Source organism: Lichenostomus cassidix, chromosome 2, assembly GCF_008360975.1.
Source record: "Lichenostomus cassidix isolate B80296 chromosome 2, HeHo_3.0, whole genome shotgun sequence".
NCBI lineage: Eukaryota > Metazoa > Chordata > Aves > Passeriformes > Meliphagidae > Lichenostomus > Lichenostomus cassidix.
Window position 1 is genome coordinate 38,785,206 of NC_139482.1, and position 25,640 is coordinate 38,810,845.

Genomic DNA, 25,640 nt, shown 5'->3' on the forward strand with positions numbered 1-25,640 from the left:
CTACTCTTAAACTTATTTTGCCTTCTGCTTCCAAATTATCAGATGCAGTTAAGATATTCTGCAATTCCTCACAGTCCTCTAAGTAATATATTGGAAAAATAATTTCTGTCTTAAAGCAGAAACTTTTTCAGCTATCAAGAGATTAAGTGGAAACATTTTTATTGATTGGTGGCACCTGGATTGTCTTATTTTTCCTTTTTTCTTCCAGTGTAGTGTACATACGTTAGCCTGAAATACTTTTCTGTTGGGTTCCCACTCAAAATCTCAGAAAAACCATTTAGCTGAAACCAGATACAGAAGTAGTTTTAAATGGAGATTGGCAAATTCACTTTGCATTAGTCAAGCATTGATAAACACCCTTCCATACAGCACTCTGTCACTGCTGATCTCTTCTAAGGGAGGGAGACTCATCTAATCCCCCTCATAAACTGTCCATTTACAGTCTGAAGTATATAATCCATCGCATGTTGTTCTGTCACTCCTGAGCTGCCATAATCTACTATTTTTTAAGATGCCTATGTTCACTGTGCATATGCAGTTTTCTAATAAAATCTAATAGTTTTATATTTGCTTAGATTTGTTGAAAGGTCAGCAAACATTTATTTCAACGTAAATTATTTTTGACAAACATTTCAAATCAATACACAGGATGGAAAGGTCAGAAAAAGGAAGAAAAATTTTAAAAACACTGATCTTGAGAACATCATCCTTAATTCTCACTTATTTTAAAATAAAACCATAGTTTGAACTTTGCATTTTAGTTCTATAATAGAAAATTGCTTGTATAATCCAGGCATAGCCTTACTCAAATTCTGATAAAGACTAGCTAATCGGAACATTCACTCCATGCTTTATTCATAGCACTGCAACATCTGACATCTTCTGGATAGTATTTTTTATTATATTGACTGAAAATAAATTTAAATTTAATGAACAGGAGTTTCTTTTACATCAAATTTGGAAACAGTATTTAAAGCAAGTCAAGACAATAGCTTAAAAGGATTTCAACCTACATGCCTACCTTTTAAAAGATTTTTTTAAAGCAAATCTGAGCATCATTAAAAAGTATTTATAATGAATAACCTATTTTTTCATAGAAAAAAATATGATGTTCTTACTCAGTTTTATGCCTTACTTTCATCTCACAGGCCATGACAATTTTAGGTACATAGTGAACACTTCTTTCAAAATTAAGTTATTTTCCCAGCAACCATCATGCTTCCAAATAGTTCTATGTGTTAAACAGAGCTTTAGTACTTAGACATTTAACAAGGAAATTTTGAAGCAATCCTGAAATTAACTTTATTTTAGAACTTCTGGATATTACACAAAATCCATTTTTTTAAATGTCTAAATCTTCTAATATTCTTTAAAGTATTTTAAAAATCATCACAAGCATCTGTTGTAATCAAGAAACAGAATTCAAACTGATTTTCCTAGCAGATTATACAAACCCTCCAAAAACCAGCAAGCCAATTCCAAAACTCCAAATTAAAATTAATTGCAACTGTTTTGTGCTTCTATCACGTTTTGCTTCCTAAAAATTGCTTCCTTTTCATTGTAAAGTTTAAGAAAAGGGTACTTTATGGTTCAATCCCTTAATTTTGGTGTTTGCTTTTATAGCAAAGAGGTTTTCATTGTGATGTTTACCTATTCAATACACGTGCAGTTTCAAGTTGTTTTAATGGAAGCAGTGAAACAGGAAATAAGCTGCCAGCAGGAAGAAGAGGAATTGCCAACCGAATCTTCATGACGTATCCATGGTATAACATCTTCAAGGAATCCAAAGTACATTTCTGCAGTTCAGATTCTCAGAGGTCACTGAGTTTTATAATTATCTCCAAGCAATTTTCTCCACATCCTGTTAAGCTCTCTCTAAACAGCTGTGTGTGTTGCCATGCAGCTTCACCATCCCCTCCATTTAGAACTGCTTCCAACATAACTTCCGTTGCTCCAGAAAAATCTGAATAGGAGCAAAGATTTTTATCTATTGAAGGAAGAGATAAATAATTCAGTAAGCCACAGCTCCAGACAGCATATAACACTAGAATGCATGCTAAAAAGGCGAAGTTGCAATGGATGTTTAAGGATCTCAGTTGCAACTACTCAGATTCATTTGTCCTCTTAGTGGCAGAAAAAAAAAAAAAGCTGCAAATTTTTAGTTACTATTCTTTTAATGTTCACGTTCACAGGACCCAGTCAGGATTGATGCTACCAGACAAAGAAGCACCAATCCTTCCCAGTAAAATACAAGTATCTTGTATTCACTCTGTAGTCTTGCTTGTTGCAGGTAGGGCTGTGTATATTAATAAAAATTCGTTTTGTACCAGTTTTAATTAAATGCACAGTATTTTCTTAACCTTGCTAAGAAATGCTGTTGGAAAAGTAAATAATATTCATATTCTGTTTTTAGTATTTGCACAGTATCCACACCACATAAACTATTTATTTCCAGTTACACCTCCGCCGCATGATGTAATTCATTATTTAAATTCCACACTTACCTCCTATCAGAGCACTTTCTGCTGTAGGAGAGCAAAGTCTCCACTGTATTCTTCCACTCTGAAATGTTTGACTGCTTGTCCTAACTGAAATGTTATCTATTTTCAGACCAACTGACTTGCACTCAAACTTCCAGCTGATGGAAGCAGAGGGTGACCCTTCTTTTCGGGCTAAGTAAACCTACATGGAAAGAAGACATAATTAGCATGTCAAAAACTGAGATGACCAACACACACATCAAATTAATCCTTTTAACAAGGACATAAAAATACTAAGATAACACACTTTCATTCTTTGTCAAGCCCCTGAACCTTTAAAACTGTACAATGTACAATTTTGCATAAAAAACCATCTTTCTTCATCCCTAAGTATATTCCACAGTTAAGTAATTGTACCTGTTCACAGCTAGGGAACACTAAACTACTTCAACATCCACAGTAAAATTCAAGCCACAAAAACACCTAGGTATATTATTTTTTAAAGAAGGAGAATTCAGGGTTTTTTTTAAATGCACAGAATACTTCAGTTGTTCAGTATTGCTGATGAAAAACTGTGCAATCAGCTGATCTTCAGCTGTGGCTGCACAATGCTTCCCCCAAGACTTGATGTGTCTTGGTTAAAGCAAATCATACATGCCAGCCATTTATAAATCTTGTATTAACATTATTTGAACTGTTACAACTTTGCCTAATTTAATTTAGTCCCAATGCTGTTCTGAACTTTACCTGGCTGAACTGTCATGCTCACATATTAACAGTCATTAAAGTTACTATGAACCCTTATAAGAATTTTATAACAAGTGCCCGACTGTTCTTTCAAGTCCAACATCTATTATCAGCAAACCTAAAAAACAGACACTACAGATTAAAAGAGTCCAAACTACTGTGATCCTTCCTGGAATCCTAAATTAAGGAAACTTATAAAAATCCTGTCATATCCAGGATTCTGATTGTCATACTGAGTGGATTTAGCCAGCTCTTTATTTTTCAATCGTGAAACAACATCCCAGAATAAAATGATACTAAAACACAGTAGTTTGTTTTACTAAAGATCCCATCCTAATATAGAAATGTCATTGACAGATTATAAAACAGAATTTTTTAGTGTTACTATTTTCATGTTGAAGAAAGCCCAAACCCCCGAAAGGTGTGAGGCGTTACACTGAAGATCACCTATGAAAACGAAATGATTTCAGCTTTTTCCATGTGAATGTAATCTTAATGTTCATGAAGGTGCTGACCTCCACAGATTTTTAAAAGTATTTTAGCTGGTTCTAGCAAGAGCCTTCCCTTGATCAAATCCCACTGAACTGCTGTATTTTAGCAAGGAAGCCAAAACAACCCATTAAACACTACTTGGTTGAAATGCACTAAACATAGTTTTGAACGCTAGAAAAGCCTCAAACAGTAGTTTATTTCATCTTTCATTACAATATTCAAGCATTTAATCAGGAAAAAAGTTTCTTTTTGTGTATTTTTGACTGTCCTCTAACTTCCAAACTTGGTGGTTTGGTTTCCAGTACTATTTGAAAAGTGTATGAATTCAGAGGAAAAAACCTAACCAACCAACAAATTCAAATTCTCTTCCATTGGAGCAACTCTTCTGGAAAATAAGTCTTTTACAAATCCATGGACCATTTTTATCACCTACTGTGGTCTGTCCATTTGAGGCCTGGTACCAGGTCATCTCTGGGTAATTTGACTGAATTTGTGGTTTGTACCTGTTTGCACTGTGAACCATAAAACCCAGTGGTTATTTTCTGTTCCTCCTGGTCTAATACTTATAGATATATTTTCCGTGGCTTTTGGATTTAAATGCCTTTCTATTCATTGCACAATAAATGTTAACGAAGTATTTTATAAAGGTGCTTCTGGCTTTTAAGTTCTTGGACAGAAGCTGAATCAAACTCCAAAGCTGCATCTTGCAGAGCTACTAGAGGAGTTATAAAAAGAAAAGGCAAATCCCAAACAACCTCTCCCTCTGCTGCCATCTCCCATAATACAAACAACCCCCAATGGAAAGTAATTTAAAATTCTTAGATTCTTACACACTTTCTGCAGGATGCAATTCCTGCAGAACTAACATGCCTTACCCACAAGCCTGAGAGAAACCTGGAGGCATAGCTCCTAATTTCTCAAGGCCATCATCTCATCCTTTTGAGGTACTATTGAATACAAGGATAAAGTCTTTTTGCCTGGTCTTATAGATATGTCCCACCCTGTTTTATCTGATTAGTAGAGCTGGGCAGAACTGCAGTTTAGTTTCAGTGCAGGGACAGTATGTTTCTTGCAAAAGTGAGGATAACTGATCGTTGCAGAATTGAAAACATAAAGTACTATCAGATTTTTAGCAGATCCTAGGGAAGCAGAGAACATTTGCCCCTTACTCTGAGTTTTTGTTACTTCTCTTTTACTATTAGTCTACCCTGTTGTGTCATCTTTTATACCATTCTCCCATTTCTTTCTTTAGTCTTTCTCTTTTATGCAGCATAACCTCTTCAAGTTATTCCCCTACTGCATTTTGCAAGTCAGTTATGTATACACCCAGCAGAGAAAATCTCAAAAGGCAGTTACATACTTAGCTCCCCTTTCATCAGTGGGAAGCTAGAAGAATGTTTAGTCAGAGACTCTTCAGACTAGTACCGTGGCAGAGGAAAAAAGAAGTAACATGCTCTAGTCCCTGACAAGAATGTTTAGTTCCACAGTTGGTTGCTGTTGTGGGAAGAGCTGTTTGCTAGTACATAACCCCTTCCCACTTCACAGGTATCAGTTTTCTTCTTAGATTTAGAGCATATGACTCTTGTGCTGCTCAGCGTCCTGATGCTTGGGAAGGGTTCTGGGCAGAGTATAAAATAATCTGGACAACTGACAGGTTTTGTCTTCTTGCAGATGGAATTGTATTATTTAGGATGACAATTTCTTCCTTTGGCTGAGTATCAAAGAGGTATGATACACTATAAAGCTATTCTCAATAACCGCAAATATAATTTTTTGAGAGAAATACTGCTTTTCCATAAAACAGCATTTTCCCAAAAGTGTAAGAAGGAAGACATTTTTTAAAATTTGGTGCTCCGGCAAGGATTTTACCTACCTCCAGAGGATTCAATCATCCTTTCAGAAAAACAAATTAAATTTCCAATTTCTTGTATCATCTGGCAATCTTACTGAATCTTAACAATAACATTTACTAACATCACCTAAATTCTATGGGCACCAAGAGAGGTTTCGATTCCAAACATTGGCAAGGGTTGTCTGTTTTACTAGAGTTATCATACTTTTACTGTATATTACAGGCTTTTATTAATTGCTATTCTTACCATTTTCCAATCTGTTTCAACCTTTCTCCAAATAGACTCTGCCTTCCAAACTCCTGCTTCCCAGCCACTTATTTTTTCATTGTTATTTGAAATCCGTGTATAACTATCGTCTATTACATTGTACACGAGATGGAACAGTTTAGATGTCTTCTCCTTTTCAGAGGGAATAAAAACTACTTCTTTTCTTTTCTGAAAAAGCAAAAAAATACAAGGTCTTTCATTCCCCAATGCCTAAATTCCCCCCAAGACTATGTTACTATTAAACAGTATGTTATGGTTTCGCAAGTCAGTTTTGCTGCCAAGCGAAAAAAAGATGTCCTTTTTAAGAGAAGTCACAGACAAAAGCATTTCTGCAGAAGAAAAGTTTTAAACCAGAGTCCTACAGTAGACCTGCACCTTTTCCAGAGGGAAGCAGTAATTTTATTTTTAAAATTTTCATATAATTACTTTTAGAAGTGATTTTTTAACAAACTAACATAAAATCAGATCATTTAAGTAAGAAATCGAAGTTTCAGAATAGAAAATTTATGTTAAGTGTATTTCTTGTACAATGAATAAGTAAATGGTTATTTTGAACAGCAAATATTCCGTGACTATCATATATAGGTGCTTGTGTATGCCAGTTTACAAATCAACTTCAAAAAACTTAAAGTACAAACTTTGTAACCTCACAGTATTGCTTTGTTTTTTAAAGTCATTGTTCTTATGAGTTTCAGCAAAGCAGAAATTAAGTCTCCTCAACTATGGAGAACTGCAATAAACTCTTAGTTTCTCAAACTTAGGCAATCCTAGGAAACTCATTGATTTCATTTAACTGTCTCTATTTAGCATAGTCAGCCATTCCACACAATGGGACTGCTACAAAACTGAGGTCATACCTTTGCATCCTGACTCAAGCTAAATATGACTATGGTTCTGTATCTTAGCATAATATAAATAAAAACCAAGCCTTGCTTTTGGAAACAGTAAAAAAGATTGATATGAAAATCAATCAAGTTTATTATTTAAGAGATTAATTTACAGAATTCTAATTGCTCTCACATTGACTTGTTAAAAAAATAGTTGGTCAAAACCTACTATTGTTTAAAACCTGGAAGTATCTAGTAACACTTTTTTGACAGTTTTCCCAATTGTTTTCAACTGACTTAAACTTCCTAGTCCTGTCAAACTAACTAATTAAAATGAAAACCAGTATTTTTAACTTTTAAGAACTATTCCCAAACATTATTAGAATCAATGGACCACCATCAATCCTCAAAAATTATTTGTGGACCTCTACTGAATTTACACCAAGCTTTCACTTAATGCTTTCCCAAGATGCATTTTTTTGAGCTGAATCTGGCTACCTACAATGAAGTGTCATTCCTTTACAGACCATAATCCCAAAGCCCTAGATAGCTACCTCTAAGATGGTCATCAGGGCAAAAGGTAAATACCTGTGGACCAATTTCACCTCTGGCTACTCGCCAAGCCACTGAGCCTGACGTCCTTCCACCGTATTCTCCGGGTTTAGGTGTTTTAGGAGAAATAAACTCAACAAGCTCCACAATAGTCCTTTCCAGGAGCTCTCTTTTTCTATTTTCTGACAAAGACTTCTGTCTCTGAAAAAAAAATTTATGAAAAAAAAAAAGGTTAAAAAGAAAGTATTTATAATTCTGCTCTAGAGTGACACCAACAGGGAAAAATAGAATTGAAAAAACAGATTAACATTTAAAGTCTAGACTGATTGTTAGAAACATCAATTTTATACCACAGACACAAATATAAAGCAGTCGTTAAATGCACAGTTATTCAACAGCAGTGCTGCCTCTAGAAACCTTCATGCATTATGTGGAATTCTTTTAAAATAATGTTTGTGCTGTTTTTAATATATTTTCTTGGATGATCATAGAACACTTCCGTAACATTTTTTATAGCTATTCATATGTATGCTGTACCGTAGCTGTTCTCAATATTATTTGGAAGAAAGAGAAGGCAAGCACAATTTTTGGCCAAATTTTTCTTCTCTAAGGTGAAGTGACTTGCTTGGCAACAGTCTTGGTTCTGTGATTAAACCCACACAAAAGATTTTGTTGGTCTTTGAAAGAGTTATTTCACTGATTCTGTCATAACCAAACTATGGCATCTCTATTTTTGCAGGTATCAGAAAACTAAGAAAATCTTAGTTCCAGGAAAATTAGTGGAAAATAAAAAAAAATTACAAGGTCTTTTTTGCCTACATTAATAAAACTATGAGCATTTTTTGGTAAACAACTCTAAAAAAATTTATTGAGATGTTGGTATCTTGTCTGCATGATTTTCATGTCAAATATACAAATCTGGTATGTGAGGCCTGTGGGTTTTTTAACTGTGGATAAACCTACATGGGGTGAAAAATTAAGTTAAACATTGAGTATGTAAATTATTATAAACATCATTTTTTCTGCTTTGGTGATCACCCAAGGTATGCACACTCAGCCCACCGAGACCCAAAACTTGAGGCTGATAAGCATTTCAATTATCTCAAAAGCAATTCTGACACCAGCAAGTTTTCCTATTAGAGATCACAAAAGAAACATTTGAAGACTTATTTTGTTCCAGACAACAATAGGGAATTGGATAAAGGAAAGTAGATACAGAGAAATTATGAGAAACAGCTTGAGCAGAACAAATTCCAGATGCCAAATACCAGTTCTAGCACAGCAAGGAGGGAAACACACCTCTACTTGTGTTGATGGATGACAACCAGTGGGTCCAGCAGCTCCCCATGAAATATCAGGCCTTCCTGAGTCTAACAATTGCCCTGACACTTTGGACATCCCTACACAGCACTACTGATCTTGCTCCAGCTCAGAGGAAGTTTGATATGGTTTCACAATTTTCTTCAAGCACTTTCATCCAGGGGAAACCTACTGTCAGTGGTCATCACCACTGTAATCACTGATGCCATGCTGAGAACTGGATGCCTTTGCTGTGTAGTTTTTATAGCTGAAAAAACCCGTTAAAGAGCAGTGCTTCAGTATGAAAAGGCTTCAGAAAACAGACCTCATTATGCACAATAAATCAGTATGCTAATTCTTGTCATCTCCTGCCACCCAGCAGATTGTTGCATAGAAATACAGCAGGCCTGTCATACAAAACACTCAGACTGTGCAGACATCAAGACAGCCTGGGCTGGGAAAACCTGTAACTACATTTCCTACCAATGACATTGTCATCAGAAATAGATTACAAAAACTCCAGCTGCCATAGCCCAAACTTCCTGCTTTTTTTTTTTTTTTTTTGTTGAGTTACTTGGGTTTTGATTTGCTTTTTTTTTGTTTTTGTTTTTTTTTTTTAAGGTATTAACCTCTACGTACATGCTCAGACCACACCTTTCTTTAGCAGAGAAAGGTTATATGAAGGAAGAGGGATGGTGAACTGCACCTTTAAAATCAGTTCTGCATCATGTACAAGTTGTGTTGTTGATGCTTCCTGAAGGATTCTGTGCTTTCAGGAGACCAAAAACCCATAGTTTAAGCGAACCCACTGCTGGGTGCTGCAACAGATAATTTCAGGGCAGAAATGGAATTTTAAACCTTTGACAAGGAACACTGGTTCGTCTCACATCAATCAGCATGAAATGCTTGCTAATCAACCTAAATGACTAGTTTTCCTTTTAAGAGTTGACCTGACTATAACTATAACCATTTACAATCACTACCCAAAAAACTGGAGCCTGGAGCAAATTATAAAAACAATTTGCTTCCCTGTTCCACCATCCTATTTCCAATGAAAACAGTGGAAAGTTCAGGGTCCCCTCCACACTTTCTACAGGGATAATATACAACAGACTGGAATAAGGCAATGCCCATACAAAGTACGTGAAGAAACTTTGTAGGCACAGTGTGCTATGGTACACAGAATAATATCAGATGGTAAGTAGTCCAGAGGCTACACACCCATTTAGGAATGCCCAGCCCAGATAAAACACATGAAGTATTTTTGAGAAGTAAAGCAAGTACTGAAGAGATTAAATTATCTTTGTTATCCATTTAACAGCAAGCCACTCAACATTGTTTGCTCTTTACGCAGGAAAGAGAAATAATGAACCCTCAGATTCCATTTTCACTAACATTGCAGTACAGGTGATAATGTATACTGCTTCTCTTTAGTTGCATCTTAGAAGACCTGGACTTAAAAGGTGCAGTGCTGGAGCTGTGCATCAAACAGTACAAAAACTATAATTCCTCCTAGTGTGGAGCCAGTCTGTAGGAGATGATGGGAAAAGGGCAAATTAGAGGGGTCTCTACATCAGTTTTTGTCTGAATAGGATGCAGTGAAGGAAACCATACTAGCTGAAGTGGAGACTTGTGACTGAACTGAGTAATGAAAACCTGCTACAGGACACCTTGATAGCTCCAGTGATGAGCTACCTTAGCCCTCTGTGACTGAACACAACATGGAGAATTTCAGACACCAACTTTTTAATGTCCCCTCATTAATTAATGTCCCCTATTTCCTGAAGTATTAACTTTAAGAAAGGCCTTCTAACTAGGAAAAATATCCTGTTCTTTTAGCAATTGGATGGCCTCTGAGCCCTGGCATCTAATTGCTGCTATAAAAAACAAAAGAAAAAAGGAGCAAGAGCAGATACTTACAGGGATTAAATTTATTAATTTAATAAATTAAATTAATCAAACATTCTGAACAGCTACTGGACAAAAAGAAGTGTATGTGGGAGGAGGAGTGCGAATATCATCAGTTTGTAGAAAGGGAGAGTAAGCTGCCCCTCAGAGTAAGACACCATTAAAAAGACTGACAAAGATGTTCCTATAAAATCACAAGACAGCTTTAATAATACTGGAAAGCAGCAGGGAAAGCATGCAGCATAGAGATGAAAAGGCTAGGATTTTCCACATGTAGGGAAAGGAAGATAGGAGAAATACAGAGAATGCACTAGAAACACAATTACAGCTTTCTTCCCCCTACTGTTTTTAAGTTTTTATATAAAGAATGACCAGAATGCCTGCTCTTTCCGTCTGAAATGCGTTTACGTCAGCTTGAGAGCTGCACAGTCCTGTAAAGGTGGAAAGAAACAGGAAACATTCCAACATGATGCTAACAAAACAAACATGAAGCACCACCTGTTGGAGATGGCAATATTTTTTACTGGTTTAGTCTCCTAAACTTCTTTAAGTGAGACAGAGCATGATCTTACAGTGACATCACTGAGGTGACAAGGATGTCATAGTTTCCTGATTCCATCAATACTGTCAGGGAAATTTTTCCACTTACTAATGCCCCATTTCCAGTGTTATTTCTGTACAGACAGACAATTGTGGAGAAGGATGCGGTGACCAGTTTCTATTGAAAGTAGGTCAGAAGAAAGGCCCCCTCAGATTAGCTTTGTAATCCGCAAGGGTTCAGGGCTTGGAGGGGACACCATTAAATTCCTGCAACCCTGCAAAAAGAGCATGCATTCCTCAACTTGAATTTCTGATCCTTTACCTCCTTTCCTTTTGCTTTGCTGCTCTGGTTACCCTTCCCAGTGCTCTGCTCTGAAACTCTAATTTTTCCTTACTGTTAAAATTATTTCAAGCCCTGGTCTCAAATATGAGCCCAGCTCAATTCTTCACAGTCCTGGTGTATGGCTGTAACTCTCAAGCCAGCAGGACTCAAAAAAGGCATAATCTGTTTATTAGGCCGTTGGCTGTATACTACCACTGGAACTAAAGTTCCCATGAATGGGAGTCAGCCATGGGAATTAGCCCTGTAAGGAACGGAGGACAAAATGGAAAGCTCAAGGTGGTTCAATGTTTTATGGTATTACAGTATCTTGAATCTAGTATACTGAAACAAGTTCATGGTGTCCCAAGTAGGGAATGGAAAAAGCTTAGCAGAGAGGTTCAGCAACTATGACATGCAGATGCAGATGGCTCCATGTATTTTGGGGATGTTGAGCATGCACAGTATAAACATGTGGCTCTGAGTCAAAGCTCTGCTGGTGGTATCAACGCCTTTTGAAAGTCTTGGAACCAGCCTGTGAATCATTCACTTCCTAGAGCTTGTAAAAAGTCACTGAAAGTAAACTAAACCCACATTTCTTAACACTGTAAATCCTACCGTTTTCAAGTTATAGCGGTACTGAAGGAGTACACAGTTACTAAGGAGCTGCAGTTTACCCCCAGCAAGTACAAGTCTACTTCAAAGTTCCTAAGAAATAGAATATACACACACACATCTGTGTATGTAAGAGATACTATGATAATCCACTCACATACCATTATTTATTTCTCCTAAGTTCAACAGTGCGACTGATTGCCATGTATTCAGAGTAAAATGTGTAGTTAACACCATTTTTTATAACCATAGTGTATGAACATTCCTATGAGGTTACCAAATGCATTCCTTTGTTTGAGGACTTCACATTCTGCAGCTACTTGTGTCTCACTCTCAGAAACCCATTGAAGAAAAGCTACATACCGTTCTATTTAGTGCATTAATTGTCTCTCGCAGCGTCGCCTCGCTGAGTGCTGTCCTTCTCGAGAGTACTTCTTCATGTTTACAGCTGTATCTCCAGGTGACATCAACAACCTCGAGCACAAGTGGAAGAAAATAAAGCAACCTAAAACTGCCATGCATGTATCTTGCTTCATTTAAAGAGGCTAGCCAATCAAAGTATGCTTCTCTACAATAATTCTGGAAATTACACCAAGGTGGAATACATTGCACACTTGCTTCAGGGCAAGTTTGTTTATTAATATCATCATTACTCCTACCTCATCTTTGGAGAATGCAATTATGTAGGAGAGTTTCTTTCCCCAGCCAGTTTCATAGAGAAGAGGCTTATCACAGACATTTTCACAGGGATCACAGTGAAGCCATCTTTTCTGAGATGACGAATACACTTCAGTCCACACATGATCTATGTAACAAAGGCCAAGAATAAACAATGAATTATAGAGACAGAGCCTCTATTCTAATCTTGCAGAATATTGTAACTTTTTTCCAATTTCTTTGATGAAGAAACAGGTGAAAGAACATGTTTTCTGTTCATCTACATTTAGAAACGTTATCACAGTCCCTTAGATTCAGCTAAAGATTGTATCATTATGCAGTCAGTCATCTCATCTTACTTGCAGAACTGTATTTCACCTCATGAGGCAAGACAGGAAATTGAATGTATATTGTCTTTGTTAGCTGACTTGCATACCTGCCTGTGCTGCCTAATGGCTAATATAATCTGAGAAACATAAAATACATAACCTCCTATTGCACAGGTTTGTATTAATGTTACAATACTCCAGAATACTGATACCTGTATAATCCCAGACATATCTTGCTTCAAACCCTACAGCTCTGCAGCACAGCGTAAAACAGTTGGCCCACTCGCCACAGCGTCCACGTCTGGTTTCCAGAAGTTTTTCAGGGTTGTTATACCTACAGGAGAAAAACAAAACAACTGAAAATACACTTCACCTTTCAGAAATCTTTGCATCATGTTTTGATTATCTGAATAGATTTCAGTACCAATCAGTCCACAGATGATAATGGAAATGATAGCTGTACTGCACAAAATACATCTGAGCAGAATGCTGCCTTAACTCACATGACCCCATTATACGTTTATAGCAGCACTGAAATGTATCTGGTTTAAGTTTTCAAAATTGATTTAGACATCTTAAAATGTGACTTTTGAATGGTGGCCCTTTTAATAGTTAGTAAAAGTATAAATAAATTGTATATTTGCTCTTCTGCTATAGATTCAGCAAAAGATGTGCATTTTACTGTGATTTTCTACAGAAGTGACGCTTGGCCTGCAATAACTGAACCTTATCTACATATGGCTGCCAATATTTACATATTTTATTTAGAAGCTTCACCAAGTTAAAATTAAAAAAATCCAATCAAATCAGACAAGTATTCAGAACAAGTCCACATAAAGAAAGTATATTTTTTTTTAAAAAATCTCTAATCTTGTAGAGAAATGGCTGGTTTATCCATAATTCTATCATGTTACTTCAAACAGCTTCTCTACCCTCTGAACTAACAGATTCACACCTGTTCACAAAATGCAGAGATTCAAAGCCCTTTCTTGAAAAAAAAAAAAAAAGACAGCAAATCTCTGTATGCTCACCTTGGGAATCTGTTACAGAGCTGACACCTGTTGCAGTAATGGCTCTCCACTCGACTGGCATCCCACCTCAGATCATCATCAGTAGGCAACAGGTTGTCACTTTTAGGCTCTGTCTGCCCACCACACCTGCTGCAAGGAACACTATTTACCCAATGAAAAAAGGAAGTCTTAAACCAGTCCAAAAGCTCCAACAATAAGAAGTCCTCTTCATTCACATGTGCACCTGTAAAATTTACACAATACACAGTTAGTTCAAATGGAAAAGTAATTCAGTTGAACTTGACAGTGGCTATACATATCAGCATCTCTGGGCCTTTATACATTTCTGTGTACTTCTAAAATGTAAAAACTGTATTAAAAGCTTCATATATTACTTGAAAACATAAAAAAAGAAAATCTAAATTGTCAAGACTGAGTAATTCAAACTTAAGAACAAAGAACTGTAGTCCTAAATATTACAGCTAGAATGAGAATAAGAAATTGCTCAAAAACCAAGTCAGATACACATTTAAGCCTGGTGATGCCTCTTCTACTCCTCCAGGGCTTCAGATGAGAGAGCTGCTCCTAAATATTACTTCCCTATTCTTAGCTATTAAACCAGGAATAACAATCACTTTGATTTCAAAATCTGAAAGAACCAGACACTGGCAGCAGTCTAACAAGCAGGTATACAGACTTTCAACAAACACAGCTTAATTATTGTAGAACATATGTATATACCATGTCCAATGCCCAGAGAGATACTCTTCCTTCTCATATACATAAGCATTCAAATAATTCTTCCTAATAACTTCATCATCTAGGCCCCACTGCAATCATAAGTATTACTGCCTGGTTATTTTTATGCACTACAGCTTTATTCTAGTCACAGTGCAGACAGGTTTGACTAATGAATATTAACTTACAAATTAAATTTGCAAAAATGCTGCTTAAAGGAAATTGAAGGCAATTGCACCAAATTTATGCACCAGCTCCTTTTTTAGGCAGGCGAAAAAAGACTAAGATGAGTGTTTTACTTATTTAAGCTCAATTCACATCTTCCTCTGACGCTGTAGCCATCTTTGATAAAAAAGACTCTGTAGGAGCACTAACACTTAAATACACATTGCCAAGACCATGAAGTGCATGGGAAGAGATTATCTGTTAATCAATGCAAGAGCACCTGACTTCTAATTATAGTAAAATTTCCATTTTTGACTCATGTATGTGAAAAACTCTAGTGCTGGAACACTCAGAGTAGGCCTTACTGCTTGCAAAATGGATATGCTTGTATATTCAAACCTTTTGCTAAAAGCTGAATGATAAGATTTCAAGCACAGGCCATCTTCTTTTCTCCTGGATAACAACTTTCAAACTAGAACCCATCTGACAAAATATGACTGCTATGATATAAACATTCTTCTCTTGATTTGCAAAATAAATACTTCACTAAAACATCACATGGAAAAATGACAAATGTGTTTTATTTGAACATAAAACAACTGGCTGTGATACACAGCTATTTTTTTACTGTTCAGTCCATCTTTCTAATGACATGTGGCAAAGGGAAATAGTGAAATTAAATCGATTCTTCTGATCAAATGACTGTAATCTTTCTAGCACAGTATTTATGAGCCAAAAATGTTTATTATGTGTTGCAAGGCTTATCCTAAGTGTCCCCTAGCACAAAGTATTTATTCCCACAGGTGGCAGTCTTAATGCAACAGGACAGATACACCAAAGAAGCTGAAAGCCAATTACTCATATCTCATACCCTGTCCAGTCTCAAACAAATGTTTCTATAAAACTCTTGAAAAATGCTTTCAAGCTGTCACAATCCACAACAGTGGAATTCCATCCCTTCCCCTTTATTTGTATCTAAAATAAGCTCTGGAAGCCATTTTGACTACATCAGCCTGATGGTCTGGGAAGAAGCAGCCGGAACACTATCCTCTCCCTTCCTTCCCCTTTTTAAACAATGTGCACTGTAGTATTAGAACAGAGTCTAAGAGGTAGCTTGTTCTTTATTTTTCTTTATAAAGAAATTTAGTAGCTGTAATTTATTACTGCTAAGTCTCTTTTCCCCATTGTATTGTCCATGCTGCTGAATGAGAATGCTTTGTACTTGTTCATGTAATTTCTTACTCCCCAGTACAGTTTACAAAAAAAGAAAAATTACTAAGAAAATCCATTGTCAAAAACTTCCTTAATGTCAAAGGCACAATTATATATTACTGTGTGGCTGTATGAGACATCACAAAGTAAATTATTTAAAAAAAAAAAAAAACAACATGTGAAGAGATTCTTTTTGGTTTGCAAACCAACAGCACTTCTATAAAGTTAGCAGAATTTCTTGAAACAGTCTTCTATCGAAGATTCACACTGAAAAGGATTTTTTTTTTTGTTTAAGGATGGTCTTGGAATTGTGTGGTTTTTTAATTTTTATCCTATAGAAGTGCCATTTCACTATATCACTGAAAAAAACTAAAACCATCATCTGAAAATAGAAATATGCCATTTTAACTGACAAAAACTTCATCTATTCAAAACAAATTTGCATTTATGGAGAAAATGTGAGTTTTAGACACTGATGTAGTAAGTATTTATGCCAACATTTCATATCTACCTCCAAGAGGATGGCATGTGAATAATCCTATTCATTTAAGCATTAGCAAGGAAGTTTGTTTGTATCAGGTTACATCTTGCAAAGGTCTCATTCAAAATCTCACCAAAATCACTTTAAAAAAGAGAAGCAGTATTTAAAAATTTTGTTCTGAATTTAGAACTGTAGAATGTACAGGAAAATTGCACTCTGACAATTTCAAAACAATGACAACTTGAACAAGAAGCTCCCCTCCTCTTGCTGTAGCCACTTCACCTGAGATTCAAGGAATGCAACATTTGTTTCCCCAGCACTGTTTTTCACTAATTCAGAAATGAGAGTCCAGAATTTCCACATAAAAGCAGTAAAAGATGGATGACAAAAGCAAAATAAAAATAAGGAGAGAATAGTAGATTAGGAAGAAAGCAATTCCTACTTAGAAACAGCATTTGGAACCTGCAGATGTATGATCAAATACACATACCCAAAGCATAATACATTTAAAAGAACATTTCCACTTTCATATACACTTTAACTTGGCAGCATTACCTTTGTCCAGTCTTGTAGCTTGAGCTAGCTTTTTCTGAGCCTTGCTTTTCAATTCCTGAAGGGGAATTGCAGCTAGTGCTTTCTGCTGAAGCGAAGGATTCTCATACATCAATACAAGATCCTCAAATTTTGATTTAAGTGTTTTCAAGATATGTGCAGCCTGCAAAAGGATTTTCAGTCACAAGATGATTTATGTACCTTCACCTTCAGGCAGAATAACCAAGCTCTCCTATTTAAAATAGTCAGTCATAATTCTCTGCTCATATTTACATTATATATTTCCAGGTGAAATGTATGTTTGTAAAGATAACAACAAAAATTGAAGACACCATCACCCAAACTGTAAAGAGAGTCTTGTAACCTCTGAGCATTCTGAATGGTGCCCTGACTGAAAAGTCTACTAACTCAGGGAGAAAACTATTTTTAAATACACCTCTGATGGGAAAGTTTTTGGCTTATTTCTCTCCCCCACCTCGTCTCTCCACCTTTCTTTCAGACACCTTGTACCCAAAATCCACAAAAACCCTTGTAATTACTTTCATTTTCCAGACACTGCTACACTGGTTTGTAGAACTCTATCATTGACGAATTTTGCTTATTATTTCTTATTCATGAATGCTGCTTGTCTGTTTCTACTTCCTTCTTTCACAGATCAACTCTGATTGCGATTTGAATAGACAGCCCACTGACCATACACTGAATAGTCTGTTTCAGTAGCAATTGGATACAAGAACTAGGTTTCTTCAGTCAGTCATTTTGTCACTTAGTGGCATGTTGCACCCAATAAGGTACACCGACAGATACTAAAATAAATGGCTGAAGTTAATAATAATGAAGTTGGTAGCTGAGCAAATGATTTATTCCCATTTAAAAGGGAATGACACAGAAAGTGAAATGGGATTTTGAAAGTAAGAGTTTGGCATATTTTTGGGGGAAGCCTGTGACACTGCTAAATTACCTTTTCTCTATTGCCACATCATGCTTCAGCCTTTAGCCTTGTTAACTACCATCTTAATTTAATCAAAAATGCAACACTTTCCTGAGAGGCTGGCAGTAAACGCAATATAATACACACAGGTGTGAGAACTCTTCAAAAGATAACTTATTTTAAAGGAGCGCTTAAATTACAAGTGATTGTTTTGATGCTGTGCAGTACTGCAGGATCAGTCAATTTTCATAACTGCTAAAACAGGAGAGAGCTGGTTTTGCTCGTCCTGGAGCTCACCAGCTCTAGGTAACTGGTTTAACAACACCAACTCCATTGTGTCCAGATTCACTTTAATGCAAGTTGAAAAAAATAAGGGACGTTAGACACTGCCAAAGGCTTAGAGACCTTCATGTTCCATCAGCTTCCTGAAAGGGTATTCAGGGATATTGCTCAACACAGCAGAAAGTCTCCCAGATTCTTTGACAACTCAGGTTTTCTCACAGGCAAACACCATCAGTGTTGCAGTACTGCTTAAATGGTTTCATGAAAGTCACTGTATGAAGTGTTATGCAAACATATTACAAGCGTGGTGAACCTCACTGCAGTTCCAAGTTTGGATACACCTTTCCTCCTGTAATCACTGCCATTCAGGAAGGGATCAGAATCCATCCACCAGAATTAACAACTAGCCAGAGCTCTCCTTTCCCCAAGTCTCAAGAATATTTTATGACAAGAAATGAAGAAGAAATCAGTGAAGCAAAATAATGATGTGCTAGGTCCCTAGAACTGTGCATCTAGGAATATTCCTCTGCTGTTTCAAGTAAGCCACTTTTCCTTGCACTTACTAGGCCTACCATGAATGACAGGTGAAACACACAGGAAAGAAAAAATGCTTGCACTTCAGAAACAACTCTAAATCTCTCTGACATCTGTCAGCAGTGCACACAACAATAACACAACTATAACTCTGCAGGGTACTCACTGAAAAACAAAACCCACACTGCTGTGCAAGCAAAATGGCCAAGTCACTGCCAGACTTCCTTCCAATCAATTCAGACTATACAGACCTATCCGTTCCCCATAGAGATCAGCTAAAATACAGCATTCTCATAAAGCACCAACATTGCATTACCAATGTTCCTAAATAGCAGTAAGTTTGGTCCCACCTTGCAGGCATGGAAGCATGGAAAGTTAATAGCTTAAGGGGAAATGGATCCACAACTCTGATGGCCTAGTGTATGTTGGGGCAGAATAATGAGAAATTGAAGGATTAACCTCAGAATATGTTGTGTCAACTTGAAATCCACAACATTTTTCTCATCGCAAGATCAACTTGTAAAGCTTCCACTACTAAGCAGTACAGCAGCATCAAGTCACTCTACTTGTTTCATAATCACTTCCAACCCCCACTGCAGAAGTGGCTGAAACAGTAGAAGTCTAGAAGCAGGCCAAAAAAACCAATGCAGGAACCCCTAAACAAGTTAAAATAAATCTAGTCAGTATATTTTAGATTCAACTACTGCCATGCTAACGTAATTAGATTAAACATCTCAATATTCAGTGCCTATACAACAGTACCTTTCCCAAAGGACATTTTGGGTGATCATGGGTGACTGAGGGCTCTCTATCCCCAAAAGCCATCACTTCAAACAGTGCTTTGCCATTTCTCATTCAATGACTTGAGAAGGCATTGGAACGCAACAGTAAGTCATAGTTCATTTCCAATAATATACTGATAATATAATTTAAAATATGCAAACTGTGTTTAAGCATGCATGAGAAGTGAGCTTTTAGGATTCATCTTGCACCAACTTTGAGACCAAAGTGACACTCGTTCTAGGAGGAAAAACTCCTCAGAAAGTTAAACCAATGCATCCTTAAAAGCTTCTATCAAAAGACATAACTCAATTTTTCAAAGATTTATGAGGTGCTGTTTCTTCTCCCATGAAGCCAGGTAACATCAGACAAATGGACTCTGCCTCCATCTTGACAGGGAACTTCATCTCAACCTCCTGCACAAGGGAAACTCAGCCTAAATAATTATAAACTTCTCTGGCTAAATTCCTGTCTTTAATGACAGCCACATGTGAAAAAAGAAAGCCCTCCTCACAGGCTACACAGAGGTCACAATGCACAAACCAAGATGCTAACAATTATTACGGCTATTTTTGTCGGCTCTCAAATACCAAATATAACCCTAGTCTGAGACCTTAGCCTTCCCACCCCTCCCCTTCTTCCCCATCTTGCTGTTCCCTTTCAATGTAAATCAGCTTTTTTTCATGACACCCTAATCAACAGAACATTTATGGACATCTTCAGCAAAATGTCTTGTTAATATTCTATTTAGAGAGTGTTTCATGCTTAAGTTGCATGTAAGCTGAAGAAAAGACTCAAAAACCTTCAGAAACCATTGGGGGGGAAAAAAAATGTCTACTCCAACCTTCTCAAAGCAGGATTAGCTGTGAGATTACATGAAGTTGCTCTAGGCTTTACTCAGACAGAGCTTAAAAATGTGCTCATTTGGAGATTACTCAGTTTCTCTAAGCAAACTGTCCAAACAGTTAACTCTTCTTCAATCTTTATATTCAAAACTAATGAGCCTATGACGTTTTCAAGTTATAATTACCACTTCAAGAGATTGCACAAGCAATGCTTCTGGTCGCTGACGGGCAGGGGCAAGAGCAGAGTCAACAGGTCTTGGAGGCCGTGGTGCAGCTGCCTGAGTGCTGCTGACAGTTTCAGAGGATCCTGATCTGTGGATTTGGTTTGACTCATTCAGTCTGCTACTCCTCTCTCCAGCAATTAAGTCTCTGATTTTACGTAGTTGCTCAATTGAAGCTTCCTTAGGGAAAACCAGGTGAGTTTCTCCCTGGAATTTAAACAAATGAGTTCAGCAGTTAATGCAGGTCTATGCTAGTCAACGATCTGTAGCTATTACCTAACAGTTTACTGGAAGTTAGCATCCCAAGGCTCGGCAGGATTCAGCTTTTTAGATTAGGTTCTTTACAGTAGAAGCCTGAAGTCTCTCACAGATTCAGAAGCCTACCTGATCAAGAACCTATAGCCAATCTAGAGAAAGAGGGCTCATAACATGCTTTTGTTAGTAACTTATTTTGCAGAGCCATTCATGGACCATATGGGTACGGTTTGGCACAGAAAGCAGCAAAAACAGAAATGAACCGTTAATGCTCTGTTCACACAGCACAGCAGTGAAATCCTAGGCAACACAGGAAGACATCCAGTGTTGAGGGAAGAAGGCCCAAGAATGGCATTTGCTGGAAATTCTCTTCCACACTGTTATCTTTTAAGTCTAAGTTTTCAGATAGGAAATATTATTCTTATTGAGACTGGTATCTGGGTTGATTTCTGGATTTTATTTTTGACTGTAACATGATTAGTGGTAGCATAACAAGAGATCAGCAATTATGACAGAATCAAATATCTGTGTATTTAACATAAAGAAATAGGTTACTAAAAACATGACTATCCCGAAGCATTCATCCTTTAACAGTTTCAGTTTCTACTGAAGCAGTTTCAGTTTCCACTGCAGCACTTCTATTTATTAAGCTAATTTGTTTACCTACAGTTACATCAGGTCACATATCACTGCAGATTCAGACTCCGTGGTAACACTTAGAATCACCACAAAACTAAACTGAATCTATCAATCCATTATCAAGCAGAAACAAAAGAAGGAACAATATTAGCTATACAGCTGAAGAGAAGTTTGTGAGCTCCAGCTTCGACTGACACACTAACCATAAGACTGAGCCAACACACTCTCAGTGACCTGCCCGAGTGCTTCTCTAACTACACTGCCTACCTCCTGGCTAAAATACACCATTAAAAGTCTCCTGAGCCCCAGCATGGGAATAAATTCACAGACAGTTTCTCCCTCTGCAGTCACCATTTCTTTTAGCATTTTTTAAAATTAAAACATTTACAGTAATTAATTTTACCCAAAGAGAAGGCAGAGGTCTCATGACAGCTGGACCCAAGTAACATAATGTACATACCCACACAGAAGTGTAGCATCAAACAGACAAATTAAAGCAAAGCAAGAGCTTTGCATAGTTAAACAACAGCTGGGTTTTCAACCCAGCTTTACAGCAATTATAAAAACTGTTTCTAGTTTAACAAGCTTTGGCAGCTTAAGTTTCACCAAGACAGAGACCACTTCAGAACACAAAGCAATCTTTGAAATACATCTTTCTGACTGCAACAGAGTCAATATTCACTCAACACTATTTCAGGATAAAATTTCATAGCTTTTAAAAATGGGTTTTGAAGGACTCACCCTCCTACTACTACTTGAACAGTCAGTCTGTTGCCCTTCACTGCTGTCATGACAACACCAATACTTGTGCAGCTGCACTGTGAATTGGCTGAAAAACATTTCTGGTTTTGTTTTGGAAGATTAAATTTTAATCAGTTCAGTGTCCCTTATCTAAATCACTACGGGGTCCTACTAATGGCAGGAACAAGAAGAGTCCGGATTTTTTTTTTCCTCTTTCAAATGGCAGTTTCATCATTCACTTATAATGAGTTCTAATGTTCACCTAATAGTGCATTGCTACAAAGAGAAGCTTCACCCTGCTTCCCACCATTTCCTTTGTGCCAGCATGGATATGTATCCAGCCATTCAGTAAACTAGCAGTGTGCCTGAGCAGTAGAAAAACAATCTTGTCATGAATAAGGTTAGCTTTAGCTCCACCCTTTTCCAGAAGCAGCCACATCTAAACTCTCTGCTGGTTATCTGCAGATGTTCGCAAACAAAGACTGAAAGAAAATACCAACTGCCCTAAAATCTACTGCCTTGGACTAGAGAAGCAGAAAAAAAAACCAGTTTAAATTTTACTATGTAAACTGATGAAGACACCTGAAATTACTAAATTATACTCACCTCTTGAAACCCCATCTCAAACAAACATTCGACTGCTCCTCTGACAGGCAACAGCCTTGTGGAAAATGCTGGATTTCCAATCCGAATTAATCTGTATTTTTCTTCATAGGGATTCCTGAAAAAATTGAGAGTTGTAATTACGTTTGTAAATTATGTAAACACTTAAAAGCTGGGTAACTGCACTATAAGAGGTGGATTTTTTTAAAGTTTAGTTTCATTTACATCTCATAGGCAAAACCTACATTAAACTTTGACTTAATAAATGTCCTTTTGCACTTAACTGAGAGTTACTAACTGGCGCTCAACTTCAGCTTGCAACTTATGTCCACAAATTTGTGTTCTGTAGTCCTACCCAGCAGGGCTTAGTCTGTAGTGACACTTAAAGACAACTTCACATCCCCCTATACCTGGCACATCCTAATTGAACCCCTCAGCTTGATGCCGGGTGGCTTTAGTCCCACTATGAAAGCAGTGCTAAACTGCCTGGTACATGAGTGAAACGGCTGTAGTCCCTTCTCTCAGTTCCTCTTTCAACTCCTTTAAAAACCTTCTCTAAAACAAGTCAGCCCAGGACTCGCCATTCTCTGTCACACAGCAGCTTTTACAAGCGGATGACAAGGCAGATATAGACAGGGAGCAGCAGCTCATACTCCTCGAGCTGCTGGAAGACATCAAGGTGAGGCACACGTATGGCGTGTGTGTGCACCCTACAGAGCCACCTGGCACAAATCCTGCTGTCATTAACGCTCGGGACCAACCTGGAGAAGTCAGAAGCAAAGAGCAAGGGAAAAACAGAGCGAAAAAGAAAGAAGTTTTAAAATTAAGTTAAAAACAAATTAAAACCAAGTTAAAATCAAGTTAAATGACTTGCTATGCCACTTGTTTTTAGGTGGTTGAATACTTGCACATTCATGAAAAACGCCTGATTTTGTACTTAATACACACACCCCCAAACTTCCACGACAAACCATCCAGTAATAGATACAGAAACAAAAATCCAGAACACTACATCTCTAGGTAAGCAACGCTAACTTTAAAGTAACGCCAAAAACGCGCGAGACGCTTCCGAACTTGGGTATTACACAACAGCACCGAAGGCGCCGCGCGGAGCCGGGCAGCGGCCGGCGGGACCCAGCGGCACCGAGCGCGGCCACCCCGCTCACCGGAGGATGTTGTCCGCGTAGGTGAGGAGCAGCCGCGAGGCCTCCAGGAAGATCTCCCGCCTGTTCTGGCACAGCTCGCTGACGGCGGCAGAGCCGGGCGAGGACGAGAGCCCCAGGGCGGCCGCCATCGCTCCCCGCCCCCCGGCGCTGCGCTGTGCGCATGTGCGGCGGGAGCGCCCAGCTCACCGCCCTCAGCCGGGCAGCACCGCCCGGCACTGAACGCATGCGCAGTGCAGCGCTGAGGCCTCCGCCCGCGGCCCCGCACGCACAGCCGGGATGGGGGGGCCTTAAAGGGACCGAGCGGGTTTAATCCTCACCCCGCTCCCCCCGTGCTGCGGGACCTCCCGGCCACACGGGGCTCTCGGTGACACAAAGTCGGTTCTTTCTGCCGCTGTGCAAGGGGCCAATCCACAAGCAGAGTCAAGGTATTTAATTAATTTACAGATCTGTGCAGAAAGGGGTGCTCAAGGCCAGCACAATGACTACCAAAATTTATCGCTATTTTTACATTTTAGGAAACAAAGGTTTTAATGTTCATTGGCTACAAGTCGCACAGTTCTCTTATTAATTACTGTCCTATCTTCTATTGGTTAAATGATTCTATTCTGACACTGATTAGTCCACATGCTCAGTTTTTCTCAATGGTTGCAAACTCTCCCTGCCAGAATTCCATTTTACCCAGTCAGAGCTGATTCCATCACAGCTGCAGAGCTGGCTTTGTTAATATATTCCTTATCTTGGGAGTTCTGCCAAATGTCCTCATGTCCGATAAATTCTGCATTCTTTGCGCCCACTATCAGTGATACATCCTTTTTCCCAAGCTTTGTAAACCTCCCTGGGGGTGTGAGATCTTTGAAACAAGGCAATTCTGTTAACATGCAATTTTTCTTTCTAACACCTGGACAAACCTTAGAGCTTGATTAAATCTCCTTTCTGGTTGATTTGGCTTCAAAGTATACAAAGATGAAAGAACATAATTTCTTAAGAAAACGTTTAGCTATTCCACATTTTGCAGCATCAGGAGCCCCTTGGCAGGCAGAAATATCGTTGAGGATAAAAATCCCCTTTTGTGCTGCCCTGGTTTGATAGTGCTGAGGGTGCCACACCTTCAGGCTCACCTGAGTTGCCTGAGCAGGAATGTCACTGCAGTGACTGGCCCCCACCGTGACACCTGCCTGGCACTATGCAAAGAGAAGAGAAAAAACCCTGATCTTCTTTTAGATGTCTGGTTTGGGCTACTAGTGGAAAAAACTGTGGTGAAGAACCTTGGACACAAAGGCCTGTGGAGCTTTGCTTTATTAGGAGTGCAGATTTAAAGAGTTCCAAGCAAGAGAGGTCTTTAAAATTCAAGCTGCCTTCTGATTTCATAGCTGACATTACATTATCGCTCTGCTGTCTGCTTCTGACAGGTCACTGCTCAGTTTCTATCACGTTTTAATACAGTGGTACATATCCCTTACAAAAGCTGAGATTAAACACATGACAATTCACTTTTGCTGAGATTACATTTATTATTTCTATTAGCATAGTTAAAAAGTTACTTTTTCAGCCCTCAGGATCATGGAACTGGTACCAAAGTAATAAAATTTTAGTTTAAGAT

At 37.9% G+C, this 25,640-nt stretch overlaps 1 protein-coding gene across 2 annotated transcripts; it reads right to left on the reverse strand.

Moving 5' to 3' along the window:
• Positions 1-576: 576 nt before the first annotated feature.
• Positions 577-24,241, reverse strand: NGLY1 (N-glycanase 1). 2 transcript variants are annotated; one of them, XM_085051131.1, is made up of 12 exons: positions 24,041-24,239; positions 22,878-22,992; positions 20,601-20,843; positions 17,047-17,206; positions 13,917-14,139; positions 13,098-13,219; positions 12,559-12,704; positions 12,263-12,373; positions 7,255-7,419; positions 5,819-6,007; positions 2,505-2,682; positions 577-1,987 (listed from the first exon to the last, which is right to left on the reverse strand). In XM_085051131.1, exons 1-12 carry the CDS (start codon positions 24,166-24,168, stop codon positions 1,812-1,814), a joined length of 1,956 nt encoding a protein of 651 aa, XP_084907257.1. In that variant the 5' UTR covers positions 24,169-24,239; the 3' UTR covers positions 577-1,811. The 2 variants fall into 2 exon arrangements, with proteins under 2 accessions (XP_084907257.1, XP_084907258.1); XM_085051132.1 differs by lacking the exon at positions 5,819-6,007 and having other exon boundaries at positions 24,041-24,241.
• Between the last annotated feature and the right edge of the window lie 1,399 nt (positions 24,242-25,640).